At 43.4% G+C, this 25,740-nt stretch overlaps 2 protein-coding genes and 1 non-coding gene across 7 annotated transcripts in view; 2 read left to right on the top strand and 1 right to left on the bottom strand.

Moving 5' to 3' along the window:
* RNF149 (ring finger protein 149) overlaps positions 1-5,942 on the top strand; it is a 36,326-nt gene extending 30,384 nt beyond the window's left edge. Inside the window, exons 7-9 of one of the 5 annotated variants that reach the window (XR_004443928.1) lie at positions 3,829-4,050; positions 4,900-4,984; positions 5,423-5,942. Coding sequence is in view for 2 of the 5 variants with exons in the window: in XM_033239059.1 (XP_033094950.1) it covers positions 3,829-3,875 (47 nt within the window). In the remaining 3 variants the exon portion in view is untranslated. Of the gene's footprint in view, positions 1-255; positions 1,003-3,828; positions 4,869-4,899; positions 5,051-5,422 lie in introns of those variants that run through there. The other 4 variants (XR_004443926.1, XR_004443927.1, XM_033239059.1 and 1 more) reach the window with 4 other exon arrangements.
* Positions 4,128-4,241, top strand: LOC117063152. The gene has a single exon (XR_004428767.1). It is a non-coding gene; the product is annotated as a small nucleolar RNA SNORD89 (small nucleolar RNA).
* Positions 5,943-6,823: 881 nt separating the features above from the next.
* CNOT11 (CCR4-NOT transcription complex subunit 11) lies at positions 6,824-23,605 on the bottom strand. Its single transcript, XM_033239058.1, has 7 exons — positions 22,912-23,605; positions 18,417-18,581; positions 14,478-14,630; positions 12,053-12,255; positions 10,230-10,432; positions 7,979-8,075; positions 6,824-7,896 (listed from the first exon to the last, which is right to left on the bottom strand). The coding sequence occupies exons 1-7, from the start codon at positions 23,423-23,425 to the stop codon at positions 7,699-7,701; spliced, it is 1,533 nt and encodes a 510-aa protein (XP_033094949.1). The 5' UTR covers positions 23,426-23,605; the 3' UTR covers positions 6,824-7,698.
* Between the last annotated feature and the right edge of the window lie 2,135 nt (positions 23,606-25,740).

The following is a 25,740-nucleotide window of genomic DNA, read 5'->3' as shown; positions in this document are numbered from 1 at the left end:
GTAATCCCAGCCACCCAGGAGGCTGAGGCAGGAGAATTGCTTGAACCTGGGAGGCGGAGGTTGCAGTGAGCCGAGATGGCGCCATTGCACTCCAGCCTGGGCAACAGAGTGAGACTCCATCTCAAAAAAAAGAAAACAATTTTTCTGTTTACCATCTTGAATTATCTCCCAGTGAGTAACTGTGTTTGTGTAATTGAAGCTCGGAACATGCTGCCCTCTTCTCCTGATGGAGTAGCTTGTGTCGTTCTCTTGCAGAAGCCGGCAGGAGTGACTCTCGGCACGGAGGACCCCTCTCCTAGCTCACGTGCCCACTGAAGTGGCACCGGCAGAAGTTTGGCTTGAACTAAAGGACATTTTATTTTTTTTACTTTAGCACATAATTTGTATATTTGAAAATAATGTACATTATTTTACCTATTAGATTCTGATTTGATATACAAAGGACTAAGATATTTTCTTCTTAAAGAGACTTTTCGATTAATCCTCATATATTTATCTACTAAAATTTACCATGAACAGTGTGTTGCTTCAGACTTACAAAGACAACTGGGGCAAGTACTCTAATGTAAAGGAAAGGTGGTGTTTCTGTATAATAGACTGGCTGCTACGGTACTGTAAAAAACTGGTTAATTCTATTTTTCAAGGTTTTGGCTAAGCACATCAATTTTAGACTAGTTGAAGTGGAACTGTATAATTCAATTCGGTAATTGATCACATGGGCTTTCCCTGGAGGAAAGGTTTGGTTTTGTTTGTTTGTTTTTTTTTTTTAAGAACTTGAAACTTGTAACTGAGATGTCTGTAGCTTTTTTGCCCATCTGTATTGTATGTGGAGATTTCAAAACCTGAGAGCACTTTTTCTTTGTTTAGAATTAGGAGAAAGTCACTAGATGACTTTAGGATTTGCATTTTTCCCTTTATTGCCTCATTTTTTGTGACGCCTTGATGGGGAGGGAAATCTGTTTATTTTTTCCTACAAATAAAAACCTAAGATTCTATATTGCACATGAGCATTAAGTTCTTCATTGCCTTGTTAAGGAAAATGAGTAGGCAGACTGAGAATCGGTTATATTGATTTCAGTTACAATTTAATCTTTACAATTAAAAGGGCGAAAGATGTAGAATTTTAATTTTTATTGTTGACTCGAAATAACCAGTTTTCTTGATTAGAGTTTAAGCAGATTTAATACTATGACTTTGGTAACCATTTCTTCTTTTTTACTTGCTTGCTGTTCTTTTGGGTCAAAGGAGCAGGCTAATGCAGAGCTTTTGGAGACCGCTAAGTGTTAGAAAGTGATGAAACGCACACTCTGCTTTTCTCACTTCTTGGAGGTAGAAGTCAGGAATATGAGGCAGTTATTTTTTCGAGTGTGGAATTGTAGTCTTGTGTTGCTTCTAGTTACTCTATATCTTTAGTTGGTAGGTAAAAAATGGTTATTTAAAACAATTTTTTTTTTTTTTTTTTGAGGCGGAGTCTCGCTCTGTCGCCCGGGCTGGAGTGCAGTGGCCGGATCTCAGCTCACTGCAAGCTCCGCCTCCCAGGTTTACGCCATTCTCCTGCCTCAGCCTCCCGAGTAGCTGGGACTACAGGCGCCCGCCACCTCGCCCGGCTAGTTTTTTTTGTATTTTTAGTAGAGACGGGGTTTCACCGTGTTAGCCAGGATGGTCTCGATCTCCTGACTTCGTGATCCGCCCGTCTCGGCCTCCCAAAGTGCTGGGATTACGGGCTTGAGCCACCGCGCCCGGCCTAAAACAATTTTTAAAATTATAAATTTATTTTTATAGCCATATAGAGGATATAAGGATTTATATAATTTTCTCAAGCTACTTAATACTTTGATTCGTGAAATGATAAGTGAACAGTTTTACTGAAATAAACTCTACAGATAGATGCAATATGAGGAGTTATTGAAGCAGAAAATGTGTTTTGCTGTGCACACTGAGTGTGTGTTAGCAGACAGCCTCAAGTAGGTTTCCGTAACAGCCATTGCCTTTGAATCTACCTTCTGTAGTTTAATATGAATAGGAAAATACATCCTGATTCTGTAGCAAGTAGACTGTTTGCTCTTTGTCTTTTAGGAAATCCTAGGGGAGGGCTGGGTGCAGAGGCCCACGCCTATAATCCCAGCACGTTGGGAGGCTGAGGCAGGTGGATCACGAGGTCAGGAGATCGAGACCATCCTGGCTAACATGGTGAAACCCTGTCTCCATTAAAAATACAAAAAATTAGCCGAACCTGGTGGCACGCATCTGTAGTCCCAGCTACTCAGGAGGCCGAGGCAGGAGACTCGCTTGAACCCAGGAGGCAGAGGTTGAAGTGAGCTGAGATTACACCACTGCACTCCAGCCTGGGCAACAAGAGCAAAGCTCCGTCTCAAAAAAAAAAAAAAAGGAAAGAAAAGGAAATACTAGGGCAAAATGTTTTAACTAGTCATTCTTCCGAGTAGCTAACGAAGCTGACTTTTGAAAAGAAGGCTGTGAGCTTTGCAGATGCTGCTGCCGCCCGGAGCCCCTTGCTTCCAGCCATGGTCAACCCCACCATGTTTTTCAACATTGCTGTCGATGGCAAGCCCTTGGGCTGTGTCTCCTTCGACGTAAGGGGCCTAGAAACCAAGAAGTGACTGTTCATCTAATCCATAAAATTATGTTAGCAGAGTGGAGCTGTTTGCAGTTCCAAAGACAGCAGAAAACTTCCGTGCTCTGAGCACTGGAAAGAAGGGATTTGGTTATAAGGGTTCCTGCTTTCACAGAATTATTCCAGGGTTTATGTGTCAGAGTGGTGACTTCACACGCCATACAGCATTGGTGGCAAGTCCATCTGCAGGGAGAAATTTGATGACAAGAACTTCATCCTGAAGCATACAGGTCCTGGCATCGTCCATGGCAAATGCTGAACCCAGCCTGAACGTTTCCCAGTTTTTTATCTGCACTGCCAAGACGCCAAGGCTGAGTGGTTAGATGGCAAACGTGGTCTTTGGCAAGGTGAAAGATGGCATGAATACTGTGAAGGTCATGGAGCACTATGGGTCCAGGAATGGCAAGAGCAGCAATTCGCATGAAGATCACCATTGCTAACTGTGGACAACTGTAATAAATTTGACTGGTGTTTCTTTTAAAAAAAAAAAAAACCCTGCCAGACCAAGGTAAGTTGTTTTTGATCATTACAGAAGTGTGATTTCTTAATCAGCAGCTGTCAAACATAGTGTTCCTGAATTTAAAAGCTTGAACACTAAATTATAAATTGGAGAGGTTGGAATAATTATGGTCATATATCTAGAAACACAAGTCTTTAGTAGCAAAAAAGAAATTAGCAAGAGAAGAAACTGTTCGGTACTCTGAATGGAAAAAGTTTTCATTGATAGAAGTTTTTTAGATGAAAATTAACATGATAAAGAAGTGACAGGCCAGGTGTGGTGGTTCACGCTTTTAACACCAACAATTTGGGAGGCCAAGATGGGAGGATCTCTTGAGCCCAGGAATTCAAGACTAGTCTGGGCAACAAGGCAAAACTCATCTCTACTGAAAATTTAAAAAATCAGCTGGACAGGGTGGCACCCGTCTATAGTCCCAGCTACAAGGGAAGCTGAGGTGGGAGGATCACTTGAGCCCAGGAGGTTGAGGCTGCAGTGAGCTGTGATCACACCACTGTATTCCAGCCTGGGCAAGAGTGAGATCCTGTTAAAGGGAGGGGGTGGGGAAGGAAGGGACAAATATTAGAGTTTTTGCTAAAGCTTTTAAGTTGATAAGATGCAGAGAATTGAGGGAATGTATAATAAATTAGATTTCATTTCATTATATTATTTACCACATGAATCACTTTCCTCCAAACAGTTGTCGTAAGAGCCATGTATTCACGTGTAATGAAGACCAGTATTTAACTGTGGGAACCGTGGGTGGTGTGGCGAAGGAGACAGTGTCCGTGACTGTGCCGCTCTCCGCAGCCCCGTCTGCTGTCCTGTTTCCTCGGCTCCTCGGTGTCTGGACTGGCGTTCTGGGTGTCCCAGCGGAAAACGAAAGGGCCAGAGAGGTGTAAACTTACACACCACTTGGCAGGTAATAATCTCCCTATGTGCTATCTTTTTAGGGATCCCGAATACACAGCCTTTCCCAAAAGACTGCTCCCTCCAGCTACTGAGGAATGATGACAAGAAAAGGCCGAATTGCAGTGTCTCCATCAGCAGTTTGCTCTCTCTGGGCACACGATGACAAAATTTGCTGAAGCGAACCACTAGTCTGACCTCAGTAGCAGGATTGGAAGCTTCATGCCATGGGAGTGGTCAAGAAAGGCATCCCAAAGAGAACTGATTTAAAAAAAAAAAAAAAAAGACCTTTAGGAATAGGTGATTGTCCCCATATACTGGGGATGAAATACCCAGTGTAACCAAATTCCCCAGAAAGATCGCTTAGTTTGGCAATAGTCTCTTCTTTTGAGCACGTTGAAGTTTATTTGCTCAATGAAGGCTGAAATTGTAAGTCAGTATATACGTATTACTAAGTAGAACTTGAGGTAATTATATGTTTTAGTCAAAAGCAGTTTCTGTGGCCTTGGTATTAAACCCTACTTTGTGATTTGCTAAAGCACAGGATGTTGACTCAAACCAAAACTAGTTTTGTAGTTAATATATGTTGTGTTTCTGTGACTTAATAGTCAACTAGAAAAGCCACCTACGACATTCCCAGCTAATTAAAAGTTTTTTAAAAAACACTTGTCACCATATTTTCAAAAATACTAACATTTGGATTACTAGTTATAAAAGTGAAATTTCTACTGTGTCATAATCAGCCACGCAGCTGGAGACTTGCCCTCTTTGTACAGCAAAGTTGTGAAAAAAGTATTTGCACTACATTCATTTAAACATTAGGAAAAAAAACCAACCTATGCTTTTCTTTGCTGAGTTGTAGGGTTGTATTATTGGCTAGTGAGAAGCCTGGGAACACCAGGACTTTGTGTGGGCTGACTGCAGGTATCAGATCCAGGATTATACAGGTACTCGTGGAAGTGTCTTGGGGATTTTCCTGGTAAGAACAATAGTGATTGCAAAAAAAAAGATAAGATGTAAAGTGAAATCAGTAAAACGTCTTAGTAGACAGAGGGTGCTGAAATTTTAACGAATGTGTACAAAGTTCTTCCGATACATTAATTTCCCAGATACCCTTAAAATGTTTAAGGAATATCATTCAAAATACTGTTTGAGAGACATGTAACCATCATTCTCCAAGGGAATGCGGATCATTTAGCGTGCTACTTAAAATTAGGTGTAAATGTATATACACTGTAAGAATAAAAATCGATACCATTTCTTTAAAGCTTTCTAAAAGAAAGTTAATTATTTCTAATACTTACATTTTAGGATCTCAAACTATTTTTCTTTTGAAATAACTTTCTACCCTAAGATGTTACTTATTGCTGTCTTCTTTTTAACAGGTGAAGATATTAAAGCTAGAAATTGGAACTAGAAAATCAAAAGAATTCAAGGTGTCTTAACATGACAGTTGAACTCATTTGATTACACTTAAAAGTTTATTGCAGTTATTGAATTTTTTTTTGAGTGCAGTGGTGCCATTGGTGCTTACTGCAGCCTCAATCTCCCAGGCTCAAGAAATCCTCCCACCTCAGCTTCCAGAGTAGCTGGGACTACAGGTGCATGCCACGCCTTATTTTATTTTTTATTTTTTCAATATAAACGAGGTCTTGCTATGTCATCCAGTCTGGTCTTGAACTCCAGTGATCCTCCCACCTTAGCCTCCCAAAGTGCTGGAATTACAGGCATGAGTCACCAAACCCAGCCACCAATTTTACTTTAGGTAAACTTTTATTTTCAAGAAGCTTTTGTTGGTGTTGCAAGTGTAAATCATGACTGTTTTATAAAATGTTCTATAAATATAACCACTATTCTTTGTAAGCCATTTAAAATAAATTTTAAAGTCTTTCACATAAACACCAATATTGTGGTTTTGATCCTCACTTACGAAGTCCCTATTTGAGAACCTCCCTACTAAAATTTATTCGTAACCCCAAAATCACCACATGCAGTCATTTTCAGACATGCACAGAGCCGTGAATGAGCCAAGCTGCCTGACACGCACGTTTCTGATGGAGGCTGGAGGGGATGCCATGCCTTGTTTCCTCTCCTACTACAAACAGGTGTCCTTTCATAGTCTCTTCAGTACCATGTTCTTCACATTTCTGCACTTTTTGTTGGCGATTTCACTATTTAAAATGGCCCCCAGGTGTAGCAACAAGGCTACTGCTTTAAAGGCAACAAGGCTGTGATGTGCCTCATGGACTCAGTGTCTGTAAGATCAGCTTCACTCAGGCATGAGTGATGGTGGTGTTGGCTGTGAGTTCAATGTTTTATTATGCCAGAGAATCAGTAGGTCTTGTAGGTCCTGGAACCTAAGGCTGGGTTGTTGAAACCGCCAATCCAAAAGTACTTCAGTAATAAGCTGTTCTTTTCCCAATGCTAACGGGGATGCTCACTTTTAGGCATAGAAAGAAATCACTTGTTGCCATTGTTTTGTCTGAAGGCAGTCCTCTGATAGATGGGCTTAGTTCATTATTTCCTCTAAGCAAACATTCTTAAACATTTCTCTTATAGTGAAAAACTAAGACAATTTGTTACAAATCTTTAGTACTGCTTTCTCCAGAGTTTTAAGATTGGAACTTTTACTTACCTTAAAATCACTTGGTTTGGTTTCCTTTAACTTTTTCAAAGCGTTAGAGAGTAATTCCTGTTGAACAGATTATCTCCCTTGTAAATACACTTTGAAAATACCTCAGTAAAAGGAATTTCTCATGATTTCTTAAAATAAAAAATATATCAGATAACAGCTGATAAAAAGAACTTTAATGGAAGGCACTGTTGTCCAAAATCACATAAAGGGTAAGAGCCCACATGGTACCACCCTGCTCTCCTACTTCTCAAACCCACATCCACCACCCAGACAGGAGGGTGCAGACCCCACAGGAAATTACCTCCCAGAGCAGTGACTGATGTTTTTCCTTAAAACAAAATAATGGCTGTCTCAGACTAATAACAGAACATCTTAAGAGGAAAAAAACCAAAAAACTATACCAGCTATTACAGCCTGGTAATAGAAGCAGCTTTCTAAGAGTTCCCAAGTTTATAAGAGGCCCAAGAAATGCATTTATTCTGTTGTCTATTAAGCCTCCACGACAAGGAGAAAGTTGTAAGTAAATCCTTGGTTCATGAGGAGTTAAGAGCTTTGTGCATAAGCAAGTTCAAGAACCAAACTCCTGTTTGCCTCTTGATGGTTCAGAAACATTCAGCTGCTTTCACCTCTAGGACAGTATCACAAATGTTTAAGAATTTACTCTCAGTATCAACATTGGAACTTTACGAAAACTGGATTCCTGTTTCATCGGAAGCCTGTATTAATGAAAAACGTATTTTGTTCTTTAGTGCTTAAAAAAACAAAAAACTCATGTTTTTTTGGGGGGATAGCCATTCCTCCTATGGATAGTCATCAGCAAGACACCTAAAAGACACGTTTTCCCCAGTTATTATCAAAAATTCATCTCACGGAAAAAGTCATCCAAGAAAGCAAAACTTTGCTTTAAGTAGATAAAGTACTGTTTATATGCATCAGACCAAGCGATCCACTGAGGGTTTTAACGGTGTAAAAACGAAGTCACAGTACAGCTGAACAGTGAATGGATGGGATGGTTCTGATGAGGTTTTATTTTGACATTTTGGTCTCAGAAGGTGTTTCCCCAGTATCCAATGTCTTCAACAACCGGAAAAGACCAGCAGCTTCTCGTATCCTACTGAATTCAATACAAAATGCCTGCACTTCTATAAACAAATCCTGTACATTAATAATTTTGTTACGGATCAAGGATTGGAGAAACACACACACAAGACGCACCAACCGATTCTGAAAAAGGGGAAAAAAAACAAATGTTAGTGTGCTCATTTTCCTGGCAGGCAATTGTAAAATTTACAGAAATTTCTATTACCTGCATATATTTATCCTTAATTTGTTCACAAGTAGAGATGCAATTTGATATATAAAGGTGAATAAATTCAGGAGGTAGATCAACAGCTGTAGTTAGTCTGTTTCATAAAAGAAAATTTGGGCCATTAATTTCATTTGCTAACATTGAAAAACACTGTTAACTATAAAATACAAAATGTGCTTCGGTCATCTGGTGGAATTTTCTGACATATCCAGTTCCCTGGTTTTAAATACACTTGGGCAAGTAAACCTAAGACCCACACCTACTTACCCATAAATAACACTGTTTTAAAAATGGCTCTACTTACTGTTTACATATCGCAATTATTTTTTTGAGCCCTGCCCCTGAGTATTCTTGATTAAATCATAAGTCATGGTCTGTTATTGGAATTTAGAGTCATAATAAAGGCCAAAGCCAGTATTTTCCAAAGGATTACATGGAATGTTTTAAGGAGAAAAATGAGTGGGGTGGGAACAGGAATTCCATACTCAAAAGTATGAATTTCCAAAAGATTAATATATGCTACCTTTTCTAAACTTACCAGACCTCAAAACTTTTTTCAATAAGGCATGAGGAGGCAGTGCTCCAAGGCCACTATCACGAGCTGCTGCAGTCATGAGATGTGTGTGTCACCAACAAACGTGTTTTCACGCTTAAGGATGATGCACTATGATAGGTGTTGGGGGAAAACAAACAGGACCCTGTCCTTGAATTCCAAGATACTGAGCAGATAGAATCGCACTGACAAAAAGATGTAGTGATTCTGCATCTTGGACTCGGGGCCAAATGTCTGGTAGAGACAAGAACTGCTATAAGAATATGGTGAAGGAGAAATGAACACTCAGCGTGATCAATCCACGCTGTGCAGGCAAACCTGCACAGAACTGGGCCACTGAAAAGAGAGTCTTCACTCAGTAGGGGAAAGACTGGAACAAGGAGTGGGAGAAATGCAGCAACACGTTTTCAACAAGCAGCTAGCTGGTTTTGCCGGTGACCAAGGTTAAAGTTAAAAAATTACTTTGGAAACCTCACGCTTCCTCCCTCTCCTGCTCCTAAAAGAATGCACTCTCCTTCTATGCACATACTTCCACTCCCTTGGCCTCCAGCTGGGCTTTTTTCCCCCAATAGTTGATGAAAAAAGGGCACATTCTGTAGTTCAATTTCACATAGATTTTTTAAAAAGCCCCAACTTCCAAACAGGTGTTAAAAACTATGCTCTCACTGAAGTTTAGTCACTAGGCGCTCAGAACAGATTTCCCTATATAGGAGGACCATATAATTTATCATCCAAAGCAGGATACCACGTGAAAGGGAGCTCAGGATGCAAAGCCTCCACCAACCAGGACTCAGGCACACCTGAACCTCTGGCCATCCTGCACATAAACAACTAAAGCCCTCCAGCCCATCTAATTCACAATTTACCTAAAAGATACTTGTAAGGAAAATACTATAAAATGCAAACACTGTACAGCACACATCAAGAAGGGAAGACGTTCTATTTTCCTGACAGTCAAGGATGGCAGGGTCAGGAGACGCGGGGTCAGAAAGGCTGGGAGAAGAGCACGAGGAAGCTAGGACGGCATTCCTAGGATTCTCAGCTCTTAAGGTCCATATTTTTCCACACTTACAGCTGTTAGTCACTAAGAAAAAAATATCTGTATTTGTATAGGGATAAAGAAGATAGGACTATGTACAGGGAAATGAATTTCAGTAATTGGCTGGCACAGTGGCTCACGCCTGTAATCCTTGCACTTTGGGAGGCTGAGGTGGGCTGATCACTTGAGGTCAGGAGTTCGAAACCAGCCTGACCAACATGGCAAAACCCCATCTCTACTAAAAGTACAAAAATTAGCCGGGTGTGGTAGCACACACACCTGTAATCCCAGCTACTAGGGAGGCTAAGGCAGGAGAATTGCTTGAACCCAGGGGGTGGAGGTTGCGGTGAGCTGAGATTGCACCACTGTACTCTAGCCTGGGCGACAGAGTGAGACTCCCTCTCAAAAAAATAAGTAAAATAAAATAAATTTCAGCAATTTTCATTTATGCTTCTACTAACACTAAATATGTTTGAAATCCTACCCTCAGTTCTTATTAACGCATGCTAAATTCACATGTAGTGAATGCTAAAGCTTAGATTATTTCTTTAATAGTTAATCTTATGCCAAAGGACAAAAATCTGTTACAATTTTTCCTTCCTGGCCATCTAATCTGTATCTATCCCCCACACATTTGATCAAATCTAGAAACTTACCGATTTACAACTTCCATTGAATGTAAAGACATGTCCATATTGACCAGGACAGAGAAATACTCAGTGATCTGGCTTGACTGCATTAATTTCAGCAACATTTCTATAGCGACTAAAGGGTTGTTTTCCACAAGGTCAGGAAGTTTGGCTGGGGTGAGGCCAATATGGTAGACAAGTTTGGGGTCTTTTTCCAACTCACCAAGGAGCTAAATACACCAGATTTTTAAAGAGAGAGAGAGGGAGAGAAAAAGAGGGTCTTGAGTCAATTTTTCCCCCCATGTATATGAAATAAGCATTTTATACAAAAAGCTACAAAACTATCTGCATTGAACCAACTTCATAAATTTCTTCCTTCAAACCCATGATGTCTTGACATTTCTAAATTTACATTTTAATTTTGAACAAACTAAAACGCAAACACATCTAAGACAGTTTATAAATATGCTAATGATTCCCCTTCCTGGACATCAAGTCAGACTCCATACTGTCTGGTCAGATACAATACTGTCTGGTTGTAACAATGTCAAGTCCTTTGCAGGTTTTTTTTTCTGTCATCTGTTGTAACTAAAAATAATCTTAATGACCAACTAGTTCTCCCAAGAAACAGTCCTGCCCCACCCCACTCAGGCAGAGACCAGAACTACCTGAGAAGGGGGCGGAGTGGGAAGCAGGACAGCGGACCTGCTGCAAGTCATCAGTCTGCAGAACTTTACAGTTCAAGTCACAGCCACACTTTGTAATTCAAACAGGTATCCCCAAAAGATTTTTTCCACCAAATAAGCACTTCCTCTTTAAATGTCCTATGCTGTTTTTTGTTTTTTTTCCCTGTCTACTTGTATGTTCCACAGTGGACTGTGTTTTCAGGTTAGTCTCGTGAGCAAAGCGAACTACAAACATTGCTATTCATGATTTCATTTTGAAAATGATGTTTTTGGTGGCAAACTTGATTGGAGAGGTCAGTATCTCCTGAAAAGTTCTAATGCAAACTGGATAAAATTCACCAACCAGTAGAAGAGTGGCCTTGCCTCTCCTGAGGGGAGTCATCCAGTCTCCCGCTCGGGCAGTGGGGGCTACTTTAATCTCAAATCCACCACGATCCAGCTGTGTGATGGGGGCAGGTTCCCCTTCCCAGCCTTGTTTCCTCCCTACAGCCTGTCAGTAACTCCGCTTTCCATCGGAAGTGTTACTGTCTGCTCAAACGTAACCACTGTGGAAAGTGTCCCACTGTACACAGCAGTGACACCCCCACGACCCCATCTCTCCCAGGGACAAACTGATCACAAAGAAACGTCAGAACATTTTCAGCCATCAGACTTCTTGCCCCACCACAGCAAAACTACCAAAGAGCAGAACAAAACTTCAGAGACCCAAAAACCTTTGCAACTTCCTACTGCTGCCTCATGGTGACAGGATTAGTTTACTGCTTATCACTTTCCAAAAAAATACTCTTGTTGGATTAAAGATAAGAAAAGGCTCACAATGGCTGAGTGCAGTGGCTCAAAACTGTAATCCCAGCACCTTGGGAGGCCAAGGCTGGCAGATCACTTGAGGCCAGACCAGCCTGGCCAACAATGGCAAAACCCCACCTCTACCAAAAATACAGAAATTAGCCAGGCATGGTGGTGCATGCCTATAGTCCCAACTGCTGGGGAGGCTGAGGCACGAGAATCACTTGAACCCAGGAGGCAGAGGTTGCAATGAGCCAAGATTGTGCCACTGCACTCCACCCTGGGCAACCGAGTGAGAGACTGTCTCAAAAACAAATTTTTTTTAATTAAAAATAAATTTTAGAAAAGGATAAGAAAACGCTTACAATCAATACACACCTGTGTTTGCTGGGGAGAGGATAAGGGGCTTTTGAAGGCTTTGGCCATTATTCGCTTGATCTCCACACCAGTGCTATTCTTCACACACATTGATTTATCCCACTGGATTGCGTGGTCAGGCTCTGTGGGGTTTAGCCAGGCCAGTTCATCCTCACAAATGTGGAGTGGAGGCGGTGGACGAATAAACTCTGGTCGAAAATGGCCTGTAATGAGAGCAGTGATAGTTGCTCCTGTCAGGAAGCTAACATCTCTACACATGTCACACACTTCACTTAATAAAGTACGCAAAGATATCTCTTAATAAGGATGACGTGACTAAAACTCTTATACTTCAAAATCAGAAGCAGGAGTGACACAGGAAGGCAGGGCTTCAGTCAGAATGCAAACAAGACAATGAAAGAACACTATACCAGCGTGATGCCAGAGAACAAGCTATTCATTTCTGGAGAAAGGAGGAAAGCCTGGCCGTGGCCTGCCCACGCTGCACTCGAGCATGACCACTCAACAGCAAAAGGGCGCGACTGCTAAACGGGGGACGACTTTTGATGAAAAAAATGAAATACTATGTCCTCACACATCCTATTCTGAGTTACCACTATTTGTTCTGCTTTTCCCTGTTTGTTCAGCTGGCACTGTGATCTGTACTAGTTTTACCTTTGCATCTTATAACTGAAGTAACAAATGACGTGGCGATGAAACAGCAGGAGGAAAAGTATGGTTGCCTTTTGATATTTTGAAATGAACGTGGAGACTGTCACGAATCCCTAAATTCACAAATGCTGTATTTATTTTCAGAAAACAATAAAATTACAAAAGGAAAATGAAGTGGTTCAACTCAACTGTTTTATAAAACAAGATTCATCCCTGAGTTACAAACCCACTGAAATAAATGCTGGCTAGGACTTCTGCCGAACCAATTTCACATGTCACAAGGCTTCCACATAGGGCAGAAGTGGCTTATTCCTATCATGGATCCACATAGGGCAGAAGTCGTTTATTCCTATCATGGATCCTAGCCCTGCCAAATGTGAGAGTCCACCGCTGAGTTTACAGAAAACATCTATTTTCTGGTTAAAAATCATCACTTTATCTTAAACATCTCCACTGCCTCTTCACTTAACTCACCAGGACTAGCATCTGAATCTCCCTTCAACCACTTACAAAAATAAAGTTTTTACCAATTTATAAGAAGTACTACTTATGTGATAGAGAGTTCCTGCAAGGTGGGGACATCGGGTATTTGGCTAGACCCACTTATGATGAGTGATCTGCTTTTCACATATCCTCCTGGTGACCTATGCAATTTAGAGTTGTGCCCAAGCCAATATTAGAAAGAAGCCACTACATGCCATGGACATTTCAGTCACACTCGTGACTAGCGGAATTTCAAATATTCAACCTATGTATGCCAAAGATCTACTGTAAACCAAATGGTACAAGAGTCACTGTGTGAATTTCAAACTCATGGTGATGCCACACTATCATCGGGTAAACGTTCTCATTCCAAAGCAGAAAGCTTGCCTTCGTAATTCAAAGCACACAGAAGCCTATCAAACAGATGCCAGGTAGAGTGGTGCATGCCTGTAATTCCAGCTACGCGGGAGTCGAAGGTAGGAGGATCCCCTGAGCCTCAGGGGATGGAGTCCAGCCCGGGCATCACAGCAAGACTCCATCTCTTAAAGAAATCCCCACAAAATGCAGCTAATATTATTTCAAATCCTACAAGTGTTTTCTTTGAATTAAATTAGGAGCTTATAAGAAAAACTTTAAAATGGAAAAGGAAATGATAGTGGTAAGGTTACTTAAGAGGTATGAAACAAAAAGATAATGAGCTGCTACAAAAAGACTCATTTCAGTAAAATCACAATCTAATTAAAACAAAATTTTTTTTTTCCTTTTTGAGACACTCTCACTCTGTCGCCCAGGCTGGAGTGCAGTGGCGCAATCTCGGCTCACTGCAACCTCTGCCTCCCGGGTTCCAGCCATTCTCCTGCCTCAGCCTCCTGAGTAGCTGGGACTACAGGCGTGCACCACTACACTTGGCTAATTTTTGTATTTTTAATAAAGATGGGGTTTCACCATGTTGGCCAGGCTGGTGTGAAACTCCTGACCGCAAGTGATCCACCCCCCTCGGCCTCCCAAATGCTGGGATTACAGGTGTGAGCCACTGCACCCGGCCTGTATCTTTAGGTATGCATAGGATAGACATGCAACAAACAACTTGGCATGCACTTTTCTTAAAGAAGAAACTAATTGTCACTGAACATCTCTTCTATGTTCTAGATACTCACTACACTAGAAAGGTTCACACTAAATTACAATTTAAGTCATAACAAAAATAAGATGATGTCTCAAAAAACTGAAAAGTCCTAGAGGATGCAGACGGAATAAAACCAAGAGTATAAATTAATTTACATATACCTACTTTCAATAGGTGGCTTTGGTCCGCTGACTAAAGCTTCTGTGATCTGAGAGGCAACTGAGCTGTCAAATCCAGAATTAGAAGAATCTGGGTCTGGGTCGCTGAGAATACTGGGGAAACTCGCTTTGCTTTGTGTTGGCAGTTCAGATTGGCGTTCTAGAAAAGGTTAAAATAGGAGACGTTTTAAAATTATGGACATCATGAGGAGAGTGAAAAGACAAGCTACCGACTGAGGTAAGCTATCTGTAACACAGAAAAACAAAGAGCCAGATTCAGAGAGAGAGAAAGAGAGAAAGAGTATGTGTGTGTGCCTGTACGTACAGCAGGTCCTCAATGTCGCTGAAAGATTCTTGGCATCTGCAACTAAGTGAAACGACAAATAACAATTATGTTCATCAATGTTATAATAAAACAGTGTTGATGAAAGTGTTATTCAAAGACCTGATCTACATCACTTCACTTAAATCTGCAGTTTCCAACAACCTATCAGTGATATTGAGGACTTACTGTACATAAATTTTTAAATCAACTGGAAAAAAAAAAAAACCCAACAGGAAAAAATGAACTAATAACTTTAATAAGGATTTTATTTGAAAAGCTTGAATGGCCAAAAAAATCTGAAAAGATGTTTAATCCCATTAGGAACTTGGGAAAATCCAGTTAAAACACAAGATACTATAACATACCCACCAGATTGGCAAAAACATATAAACTTGACATTATCAAATGCGGAAGAGGATGTAAGGTAACTGGCACACTGTTACAGGAATGAAAAATGGCACAGCAACTTTGGAAAACAATTTGACGTTTCCTTATGAAGTTTTACATGTGCATCTCTCCATCTAGGAGACACTTTCACACGCGCCCCAGAATAAGGTGCAAGAATGTTCTCAGCAGTATTATGTCCATCAGTGGCAGAATGGATACAGAACTTGGTATTCCACAGTGTGAAGGTACCACAGCAGCAATGAAGAGCAGCCACTGCAGTTACACGCCTTCAGCATGGACTCATCTCTCACCCCCCAACAGAAGAAAAGCACAAAAGAAGAAATGCAGTACAATTCCACATATATCAAGTTCAAGGGCATGCAACGTGAAACTATAGGCAGGCACAGGAGGGAAGCAAATTTAGGATGATTATCATAAAAATCAGGTTAGTGATGAGGCAGCCACCTGGAGAAACACACAGGGAGCCTCTTGGATGGCAGGTTGCTCCAGGTTCACTTAATTATAATTTCTTTAAAAAGCGAATGCATGTTTTATTTCAGATTGTATCATTTTAAAAACACCTGGCTAAAGTCCTGAGTAAATAACTACACAAATCAGTAAAAGACCATCGACCCGATGGAAAAATGGCCAAGACATATGAAAAGATGCCTTAGACACAGAGCATCTTTTCTCATTCATTTATTAAGAGAAATACTCACTAAAATTATCCTGTAATGCCATTTTTAAAAATATCAGATTGTTGAAGTACAAAAAGTTAGATAACATACTATCAACCAAAATGTAAAAACTGGCCAGTTGCGTGGTAAACTAGTGATCAGTGTTTGTCAGGAATAAATCATAAAGAAAAACAAAACCTCTGAAATGAATACTGTCATTGTTGGGGTAAAACTTCACCCCCTGTAGTCACTTATGTTTAACTTGTCTGCTTACTTTTTTAAAGTTAAGAAAATACAAACTGCATCATCCAAAAATACACCTTTGGTCCACGGATGCCACTGTAAGACACCTGAATTTTAGGCCTCCAGAGAGACGGTCTGGGTGGCTAGCTCCAGAGTGGAGAGGCATGCTTGCTTTTTCTTTACACTTGTGAAGAGGAATGGATTCAGGCATCTGCCAGCTGGGGACAGAATGGCAAGCAGCAAGCTTAGCCGTTCGGGCAGACTTCTCAGCCCTTACTCTAGGCGTGTGATCCTTCCTCCACGTGATATACTTCACAACTTTCTCACGTCTGGCTCAAGACATCCCAAGTTAAAAGGAAGGTGAGATGTAATTCTCACTTTATTATGATAAATACTATTTAAATACTATAAATATTATTATAAATACTAAGCTAGAACCATCAGAATATATCACTTCTGTATCCAGTTTTCAAAGTATCTTCGGTGTTTGTCAGGAATAAATAAAAATAATCATTTTATTTCTATTAAGTTATATCTGGCACTAGTGGCTAATAAGTACTTTTGTACTTATTAGTACAACCTTAAAAAGTCTTAAAAAGATTTCTTTTGGTTTCAGAAAATGACCTTTGTTACATTGTTCTTGTCTCTGCTTTTCTGACAGGGTCTCACTCTGTTGCCCAGGCTGGAGTGCAGTGGTGCAATCACAGCTCAGTGCAGACTTGACCTCCCAGGATCAAGCGATCCTCTTATGTCAGCCTCCTAGGTAGCTGGGACCACAGATGCACACACCACCACACCCAACTAATTTTTTTTAAATTACTTTTGTAGAGACAGGGTCCCCCTATGTTGCCCAGGCTGGTTTTAAACTCCTGGGCTCAAGTGACTCTCATGCTTCAGCCTCCCAAACTGCTGGGATTACAGGTAAGGACCACTGTGCCTGGCCCCATTGTTGTATTGTTTATACCCAATAGTTTAAAGGTTAACAATGTTCCAAAGGAAAAGCTGTTTATTGCAACATGTCACCTTATATCAGAAGCCAAATGTCACAGGTCTATGAAGTCTAAGAGGATGATGGGGCATTGTCAAAATTAATACTTCAGCTTATTTAATTACAAAGTCAAGCATTCACAAACCCAGCTACATATTACAATTTCCCTACTGAGTTGCTCTCAAGTGACAAAATGAATGCTTACAGCAGGTAAGCCCAAAGTGCCTCCTCTACTCCTTCAGAACTCAGAGACCCTCTCTCTCACCACCAGTTCTCCTTCTCCTATAATTTTCTGTCAGAACACACTGTTTACTTCAAGAGCACTCATTCATTTGCTTACATGTTTAACACAGAATGTGCCAGAACAATCCTGAACGAGAACAAAGTTGAAAGTTTTATACCTCCCAATTTCAAAACTTAGTACAAAGCTACAGTAATCAAAACAGTGTGGTACTGGCAGAAAGACAGACATATAGACAAATGGAATGGAATAGAAAGCCCAGAAATAAATCCTTGCATATATGGGCAAATGATTTTCAACAAGGATGCCAAGAGTATGTTGGGTTTGGCTATTGAGGGTTCCTTGAGACAGGTCTCACACTGTCATGCAGGCTGGAGTGCAGTAGCGCAACCACAGCTCACTGCAATCTCCCAGGCTCAAGTGATCCTCCCACTTAGGCCTCCCAAGTAGTTGAGACCACAGGCATGCACCACCACGCCCAGCTAAGTTTTTAATTATTTGTAGAGACAAAGTCTCCCTATGTTGCCCAGGCTAGTCTTGAACTCCTGCCCTCAAATGATCTTCCCACTTCAGCCTCTCCCAAAGACTACAGGCATGAGCTACTACGCCAGCCTTTCTTCAGTTCAAAGATGGATTTTTCCTTTTTTTTAGAGACAATCTCGCTGTGTCACCCAGGCTGAAGTGCAGTGGTGCAATCTCGGCTCACTGCAACCTCCACCTCCCAGGTTCAAGCTATTCTCCTGCCTCAGCCTCCTGAATAGCTGGGATTACAGGTGTGTGCCACCACACCCGGCTAATTTGTTGTATATTTAGTAGAGACAGGGTTTCACCATGCTGGCCAGGCTAGTCTCGAACTCCTGACCTCAAATGATCCGCCTGCCTCGGTCTCCCAAAGTGCTGGGATTACAGGTGTGAGCCACCGTGCCCAGCCAAGACTTCCATTTAAGATCCAGTACTAAAACTACTTTTTAAAACGGATACTAACCTTTTAGCAGTTACAAAAACTATCATTTTAGTAGAGTCCTCAACAAGAGAGTCCTAATATTACCACACAGGAATGCCCAAACCACTGATTTCCTCCTTACCGGCCAAGGCTAACTGAAGCCCACTAATGTCCACAGACTGGCCCATGTTTCCAACGTCCATCAGCGCAATCTGGCGAGGCGTCTTTTTGAAGAGTTCCCGTGGGGGTGCCAGCATCAGCTGGGAAAGAAAAAACTTTTCTGGTGGAGTTATAGGAGGTAAAAATCCTGCAAACAAAAATGTATAACAATTTCTCCAATGGTTACTTTTAAAAATCAACTTGAATCTGGTAAAATCAGTACTTGCTACTTGCCACTTCAAGCCATATATTTTTAAGAACTAAATTATAATTAAGTTTCAGTCAACAAATATATACATTTTATGAACTATGTAATTAAATATGTCATTTGAAATTCTATGATCTGTGGCCCTACCAATGAAAGTTAAGGTTTCTGTACCTGTTAATTTTAAGAGTTAAAGAAAGCGGAAAGAAACACGAAACGTGACTGAGCAGTGAAAGACAGGTTTTCTTTAGTTAAAACATCGGCCAGGAGTGCCTCTCAGGTTTTAACTAAAGAAAATCTGTCTTTGACTGCCATGCTGCGTTTCGTGGTTTTTTCTTTTTTTTTTCTTCTTTTTTGTCATGAAGTCTCACTCTTATCCCCCAGGCTGGAGTGCAGTAGCGTGATCTCGGCTCACTGCAACCTCCGGGTTCAAGTGATTCTCCTGCCTCAGCCTCCCAAGTAGCGGGGATTACAGGCACCCGCCACCACGCCCAGCTAATTTTTGTATTTTTAGTAGAGACATGGTTTCACCATGTTGGCCAGGCTGGTCTTGAACTCCTGACCTCAGGTGATCCACCCGCCTTGGCCTCCCTAAGGGCTGGGATTACAGGCGTGAGTCACCACACCCCACCTGGTGTTTCTTTCCTCTTTACCTCTTACATTAATAACTTTTCTTTTTTTTTTTTTTTTGAGACAGAGTCTTGCTCTGTCACCCAGGCTGGAGTACAGTGGTGTGATCTCGGCTCACTGCAAGCTTCACCTCCCAGGTTCACGCCCTTCTCCTGCCTCAGCCTCCCGAGTAGCTGGGACTGAAGGCGCCCGCCACCACACCGAGCTAATTTTTTGTATTTTTAAGTAGAGACAGCGTTTCACCGTGTTAGCCAGGATGGTCTCGATTTGCTGACCTCATGATCCGCCCGCCTCGGCCTCCCAAAGTGCTGGGATTACAGGTGTGAGCCACCGCGCCTGGCCCAATAACTTCATTTTCTAAAGTGCCTCAATTCTGCAAAGGCTAAAGCTTATATATGCAAGCAAAAACAGACAACACTACAGTGCTCAGACATGCTTTTCTTTCTTCTCTGTTTCCACTGTGTAAAGTGGAATAAATAGAAGAGCAACCAGTAGCAATCCAAATACACTACCTGATCCAACACACAACGCAGTTTACAAATTCCCGCAAGGCTGAATGTTTCTTCCCTTTTGTCCCATGTTCCATTCCTCATCAAGCCTCATCTCTCCCACTGCAGCAATGTCAACAGGCTGCATGCCCTCAGCTCTAGCCCCCACTCCTCTCTTGCCTCCTCTACTGACTTCCCCAGCTCCCAGTTTTGACCCCTGCCCACTCACCACCTCCAGTCCACACTTCCTCTTACCATTTAGTTATATCTCTAGAGTGCAGATCTGATCACATTACTTAACCTGTTTACACAGAACTGAACCCAGATTTCTGTACCATTACAAGACCCTTCATCATCTGGTCCCAACGCACCTTCCTAATCTCACTTCTTGACCTTCTGTCCCATCCATGTACCCTACACCCCAGATGCACAAAATCCCTCAACTTCTACACCCAGTGCCTTTGTTTGCTTTGAGGCAGTCTCACTCTGTTGCCCAGGCTGGAGTGCAGTGGTGTGATCTCAGCTCACTGCAGCCTCCGACTCCCAGGTTCAAGCAGTTCTCCTGCCTCAGACTCCTGAGTAGCTAGGATTACAGGAGTGCACCATCATGCTGGGCTGATTTTTGTATTTTACGTGGAGATGGGGTTTCATCATGTTAGCCAGGCTGGTTTTGAACTCCTGGCCTCAAGTGATCTGCCTGCCTCAGCCTCCCGAAGTGCTGGGATTGCAGGCATGAGCCACCGCACACAGCTTTACACTCAGTTCTTTAATAATACCTGGCAGAGTCACTCCTGCCCTCCCACCCGCATCCCTAATCAATATTCAGCAAAAGTATCACTCCTGAGAATCTCTCTGGCTCCACGGGTGGTCATTCCTTCCTCTGTACTACCCAGCATTACACAGTCGCAGTCCTGCCTCTGTTCAGAGTCATCTGAAAAGCATTCTGAAGACATACCCACTAAGTATGTCTTACCCTAAACAGAAAATATCAGCAGCTCTGGGAGTGGGGTGTTGGCACTGATATTTTCTCTTCTATGTTATCTACACACCATCCCTACCTACTTTAATAATGGTGATCATAGTGAGTAACACTCACAGGTACTTTTATTCTTTGTAACAACTCTACCAGCTGGCAATTGTTACTATTTGCATTTTACAGATGAGGAATCTGAGGCACAAAACCGTTAAATATAATCCATCCATGGATTCTTTCTCTGGCAACTGTCACCCCACCCATGGCAAATCTGTGTGTACAATGCAGTCTACGGACTAGGTGTGGGTTTAGATTCACTGTATATGAGAATGACATTATATAAGTCACAGTTCCTTTGCCTCACTTGTTCTTCAGAATTCAAAGGGCCCTCTGACCTAAATCCCACAGTGTCCCAATCCTCTAATACCAGCACCCCAGGGTGGTGGTTGTCTCTGTGTGTGTGTATTTGTTTAGAACCAGGGTCTCGCTGTCACCCTAACGCATTGCAGCCTCAAACTCCTAGGCTCAAGTGATCCTTCTGCCTCAAACTCCTGAGCAGCTGGGACTACAGATGTGAGCCGCCCCATGCCCAACAATTTTTATTTTATTTTTGTAGACAGGGCCTTACTATGTTGCCCAGCATGGTTTCAAACTCCTGGCCTCAAGCAATTTCCACCCCGCAACCTCCACCACTTCGGCCTCCAGGAGCGCTGGTATTAGAGGCGTGAGCCACCTCGCCAGGCCTGGGTGGTGGGTTTTGACCACAAACCTGGGTTACATTCACTTTCTGGGCAGTCACAAGCTTCTTAAAAGCAGGTTAGGCCGGGCACGGTGGCTCAAGCCTGTAATCCCAGCACTTTGGGAGGCCGAGACGGGTGGATCATGAGGTCAGGAGATCGAGACCATCCTGGCTAACACGGTGAAACCCCGTCTCTACTAAAAAAATACAAAAAACTAGCCGGGCGCGGTGGCGGGCGCCTGTAGTCCCAGCTACTCGGGAAGCTGAGGCAGGAGAATGGCGTAAACCCGGGAGGCGGAGCTTGCAGTGAGCTGAGATCCGGCCACAGCACTCCAGCCTGGGCGACAGAGCGAGACTCCCTCTCAAAAAAAAAAAAAAAAAAAAAAAAAAAGCAGGTTAAGTACCTGTACCCTAAGGGCATCTCAGCCAATACAAAGGGTTGCCCTTCTTAGATAAGGGCACTACAGGACACCAATCAGAGATCCTGATGGGGTGCCAGGCAGGAACGCTAACTAGAAATGCGGCCCTCCTATACCATAAAAACAAACTCCTGGTGTTACCTCAAAATCTGCTGTCTTAGCCTTGACTCACTGTATAGCAGGCCCTACCTATGCTGGTTAAGGAATGTAAGATCAAGCTGTTACCTATCTCTAGCTAAGTGGTTCCTCCACTACACTGGTCCCTAAATCCTTCAGGTCCCCTTGTCACCATGCCATTTTTCTTGTTTTCTGACTGCAAGTCTTCTCCCAAAGCAAATCCACAGAAAGCATCCCCTGTTTGAGCTTAAAAACAAATAAATGGAGCCTCGCATCCAACCTACTAGTTTGATCTCACCAATGCCACATAATGGTAAATATATTTTACATAATTTATACCATGAATGCACTCTACATAACGTCCACTAAGTCATGTGTTTCCAATCGCGAGATCACCAATTTGAGACTTTCTATCCTCTGCCCCCATCCCTAACAAGCTAAGGCAGGCGGCTGCAAAGTCTTTAATGGTGTTTCACGTGTATTTCCGCCCAACAACTTCTTCAGCTTCTTAATACTGACTTCTACGTACCCCTTTGAGACTAAAAACCGGGACCAGATCTAGTCTTACCATTGGCTTTAACTTCACACACCACAGACGGGCTTTCGAAGAACGAACCGTATTTGAGACACTAAACATGTCAAGACCTACACTGAGCTCTATGATGTGATGGGGTGTATAGAGAAATTATTTTCGGTGTCACGAACTTGCAATTAAGCTACCACCTCTCCATTCTTTAGAGTTAAGGCGGGGAGGGAGTGAGGGGCGTAGGAACGCAGAGGGAGGCAGAATAGGATTATCAGTTCACAGGGATAGTTAATTTCCCCTTCAGGTGAGCTCCCAGCAGCGCAGGTGGAAAGCTGCGGAATCTAACGCTATCCACACGGCACAGCTGGCTTCAGCAGGTACCTGAGAGCGGAGGGCGGTCGGGCTCCTGACCGCCCCGGGCGGGCGGCGCGGGGTTGAGCAGGTGCGCGAAGCTGGCGGCGAAGGGGTTTGCGGCCAGCGGCTCGGTGCGGTACATCTCCCAGAGCAGGTAGAGCGCCGTGAGACGCTGCGCCGCGCTGGGCAGCAAGTCCGGCTGCTGAAGCAGCATGACGAGCACCGAACCCAGGCGGAAGTGGTCGGCCTTGCTGAAGTAGTGATGGAAGGCGGTGGACAGGCCCTCGAAGGTGCTGCCGCCGCCCGCCTCCTCCGATATGATGCTGAGCAGGCTCGAGAGCTCCTTCGGGGTCAAGCTCATCCTGCCCGCGGGGCCCCCCGGGCCTCCGCTCCCGGACCCGGGGCCGCTTGCTCCGCCTCTGTCGCCGCCGGAGCCCTCGAAGCCGCTCCTGGACGCCGACCCTGCCGCTTCCCGGGACACTCTTTGCTCCGCGGCGGTGAGAAGCCGGCAAGACGCCGCGCTCGCCCCTCCGCCGGGCATCAACCTCGCTCCCCTTCCCCTCTTCCCGGCCCGAGGGGCCCTGGCGCCGGCTCGCTCCGTCCCCGCGGCCGTAAAGCGCGCTGTTACACGACAGCGTCGCAAACAAAACACGTCGGGGAAACCAGACCGCCGCGGAAAGGGACAGCGCCCAGTGAAAGCGAGGCTGATGGCGCGAAGCCAGGAAGAGGATGGGGAGACGCGGGGTAGGCGGGGCGAATTGGCAGGAAGCGGGGGCGGGGCCCTGGAAGGGAGGGGCGGGGCGAGGTCGGGCTGGCCGCGTTCGGGGCTAGGTCAGCTGAGGTCCCGCGGCAGGAGCGCCGGGGGCCTGTGTGCGTCTGCGCAGCTGCAAGCGAAAGCCGCACCTTGATGGTCCCCAGGGCAGTGCCTGGTGCCAGACGGTCCCAGTAAATGCTGTCTACGTTATTACTTGGAAAAATGCACCTCGGGTGTTAACTATTTTCTTAATATAACATCCGTAAGTATTCGTCATAAAAATATTGTAAATGCGGGCAGGGCGCGGTGGCGCGTGCCTGTAGTCCCAGTGCTTTGAGTGTCCTAGGCGGGAGGGTCGCTTGAGCCTGGGAGTCCCAGGCTGCAGTGAGCGGTCATCACCACTGCACTCCAGTCTGGGCGCTGTGTCTCAAACATTTTTTTTTTTAATATAGTAAGTGAAAAAGATGCCACACATTTCTCATAACCACGGTTAATTTCTAGTCTTACACTCTTTTATTGCAGAAATGGAGTCATACTGCACTATGAGCTTTTTTGTACGTGGTTTTTTTTCTTTTAACACGATTTCAAGAACATGTCTCCAATTAATATTCATTTACAAAACTGTTTGCTATGCCACGTTTTACTTAGACTGCCCTAGAGTGCTTATCCTGGGCACTTAGCGGTGTATTAGAAACCCACGGGGAGACGTTACAAATCCCCCAGAAATGCTGATTCAGATATTAATAAACCCCACCTCTTCGGGTGAGTCTGAGGTGTAGTCTGGGCTGAGAACCACCAGATGGCATTTCCCAGACTTCCCCGGTGCCTAAACCTACAGAAACGTGCATGTATTTCACCAGTGATTACCACCAGCGATTCTTAATTATCTAGTTAAGCGCCACCTCAATTCTTTTTTAAAACATATTTTTGGCGGGGCGCGGTGGCTCACGCCTGTAATCCCAGCACTTTGGGAGGCCGAGGCAGGCGGATCAGGAGGTCAGGAGATCGAGACCATCCTGGCTAACACAGTGAAACCCCGTCTCTACTGAAAAAAAAAATACAAAAAATTAGCCGGGCGTGGTGGCGGGCGCCTGTAGTCCCAGCTACTCGGGAGGCTGAGGCAGGAGAATGGCGTGAACCCGGGAGGCGGAGCTTGTAGTGAGCCGAGATCGCGCCACTGCACTCCAGCCTGGGCTACATAGCGAGACTCCATCTCAAAAAAAAACCATATTTTTATTTTATGTGTTTTTGGGGAGAAAGATATTTTAGGTTTTTTTTCATCTTTTTAAAATTTGTATTTCAGTAGTTTTGGGGGTACAGGTGGTTTTTGGTTACATGGACAAGTTTTGAGTGGTGACTTCTGAGATTTTGGTGCACCCGTCACCAGAGCAGTGTACACTGTACCTGTCAGGCCTCTGCGCCCAACCCTTCACATATACATCCAGATGGCCTGAAGTAACTAAAGAATCACAAAAGAAGTGAAAATGGCTGGTTCCTGCCTTAATTGATGACATTACCTTGTGAAATCCCTTCTCCTGGCTCAGAAGCTCCCCCACTGAGCACCTTATGGCTCCAGCCCCTGCCTGCCAGAGAACAACCCCCTTTGACTGTAATTTTCCACTACTTTTATTGCACACACAGCTTGTTTGGTGGTCTCTTCACACGGACGCGCTTGACAATACCCAAAATGTAGTTTTTTATCCCTCACGCCCGTCCCACATATCCCCACTCCCGCCCCTGCGTCCTCAAAGTCCATTATATCATTCTTATGTCTTTGCATCCTCATAGCTTAGCTCCCACTTATAAGTGAGAAGTGTAGTGTTTGGTTTGCCACCTCAATTCTTAAGAAAAATTTAAGGAAGAGAAATTGCTGGGTGAACAGGTGTGATATCTACTGAATTTTAAAGGCTTCTTCAATTTACTGCTAAATTGCCCTTCAGAAAGATCCTTTCTATTAACGTTCCTAACAGCAGCAGATATAATGTGGTAACTTGAGGAACTGATTCAAATTAGCTCAAAAGTATTCTCATTAATTTTTTATTATAGGGGCTGGACATGGTGGCTCACGCCTCTAATCCCAGCATTTTGGGAGACCGAGATGG

Source organism: Trachypithecus francoisi, unplaced genomic scaffold (genome assembly GCF_009764315.1).
Source record: "Trachypithecus francoisi isolate TF-2019V2 unplaced genomic scaffold, Tfra_2.0 Lachesis_group17, whole genome shotgun sequence".
NCBI lineage: Eukaryota > Metazoa > Chordata > Mammalia > Primates > Cercopithecidae > Trachypithecus > Trachypithecus francoisi.
This window is presented reverse-complemented; position numbering and strand designations above follow the sequence as displayed.

What these genes read in the sequence shown, in the direction of transcription:
- CNOT11 (XM_033239058.1), bottom strand. Translation starts at nt 23,425, where the DNA reads ATGCCCGGCGGAGGGGCGAGCGCGGCGTCTTGCCGGCTTCTCACCGCC. An exon ending in ACCAAAGCCACCTATTGAAA is followed by an intron (nt 12,256 to 14,477) that starts GTAGGTATATGT and finishes CTCTCATTACAG; the next exon opens with GCCATTTTCGACCAGAGTTT. An exon ending in TCAATGGAAGTTGTAAATCG is followed by an intron (nt 8,076 to 10,229) that starts GTAAGTTTCTAG and finishes TTTATGAAACAG; the next exon opens with ACTAACTACAGCTGTTGATC.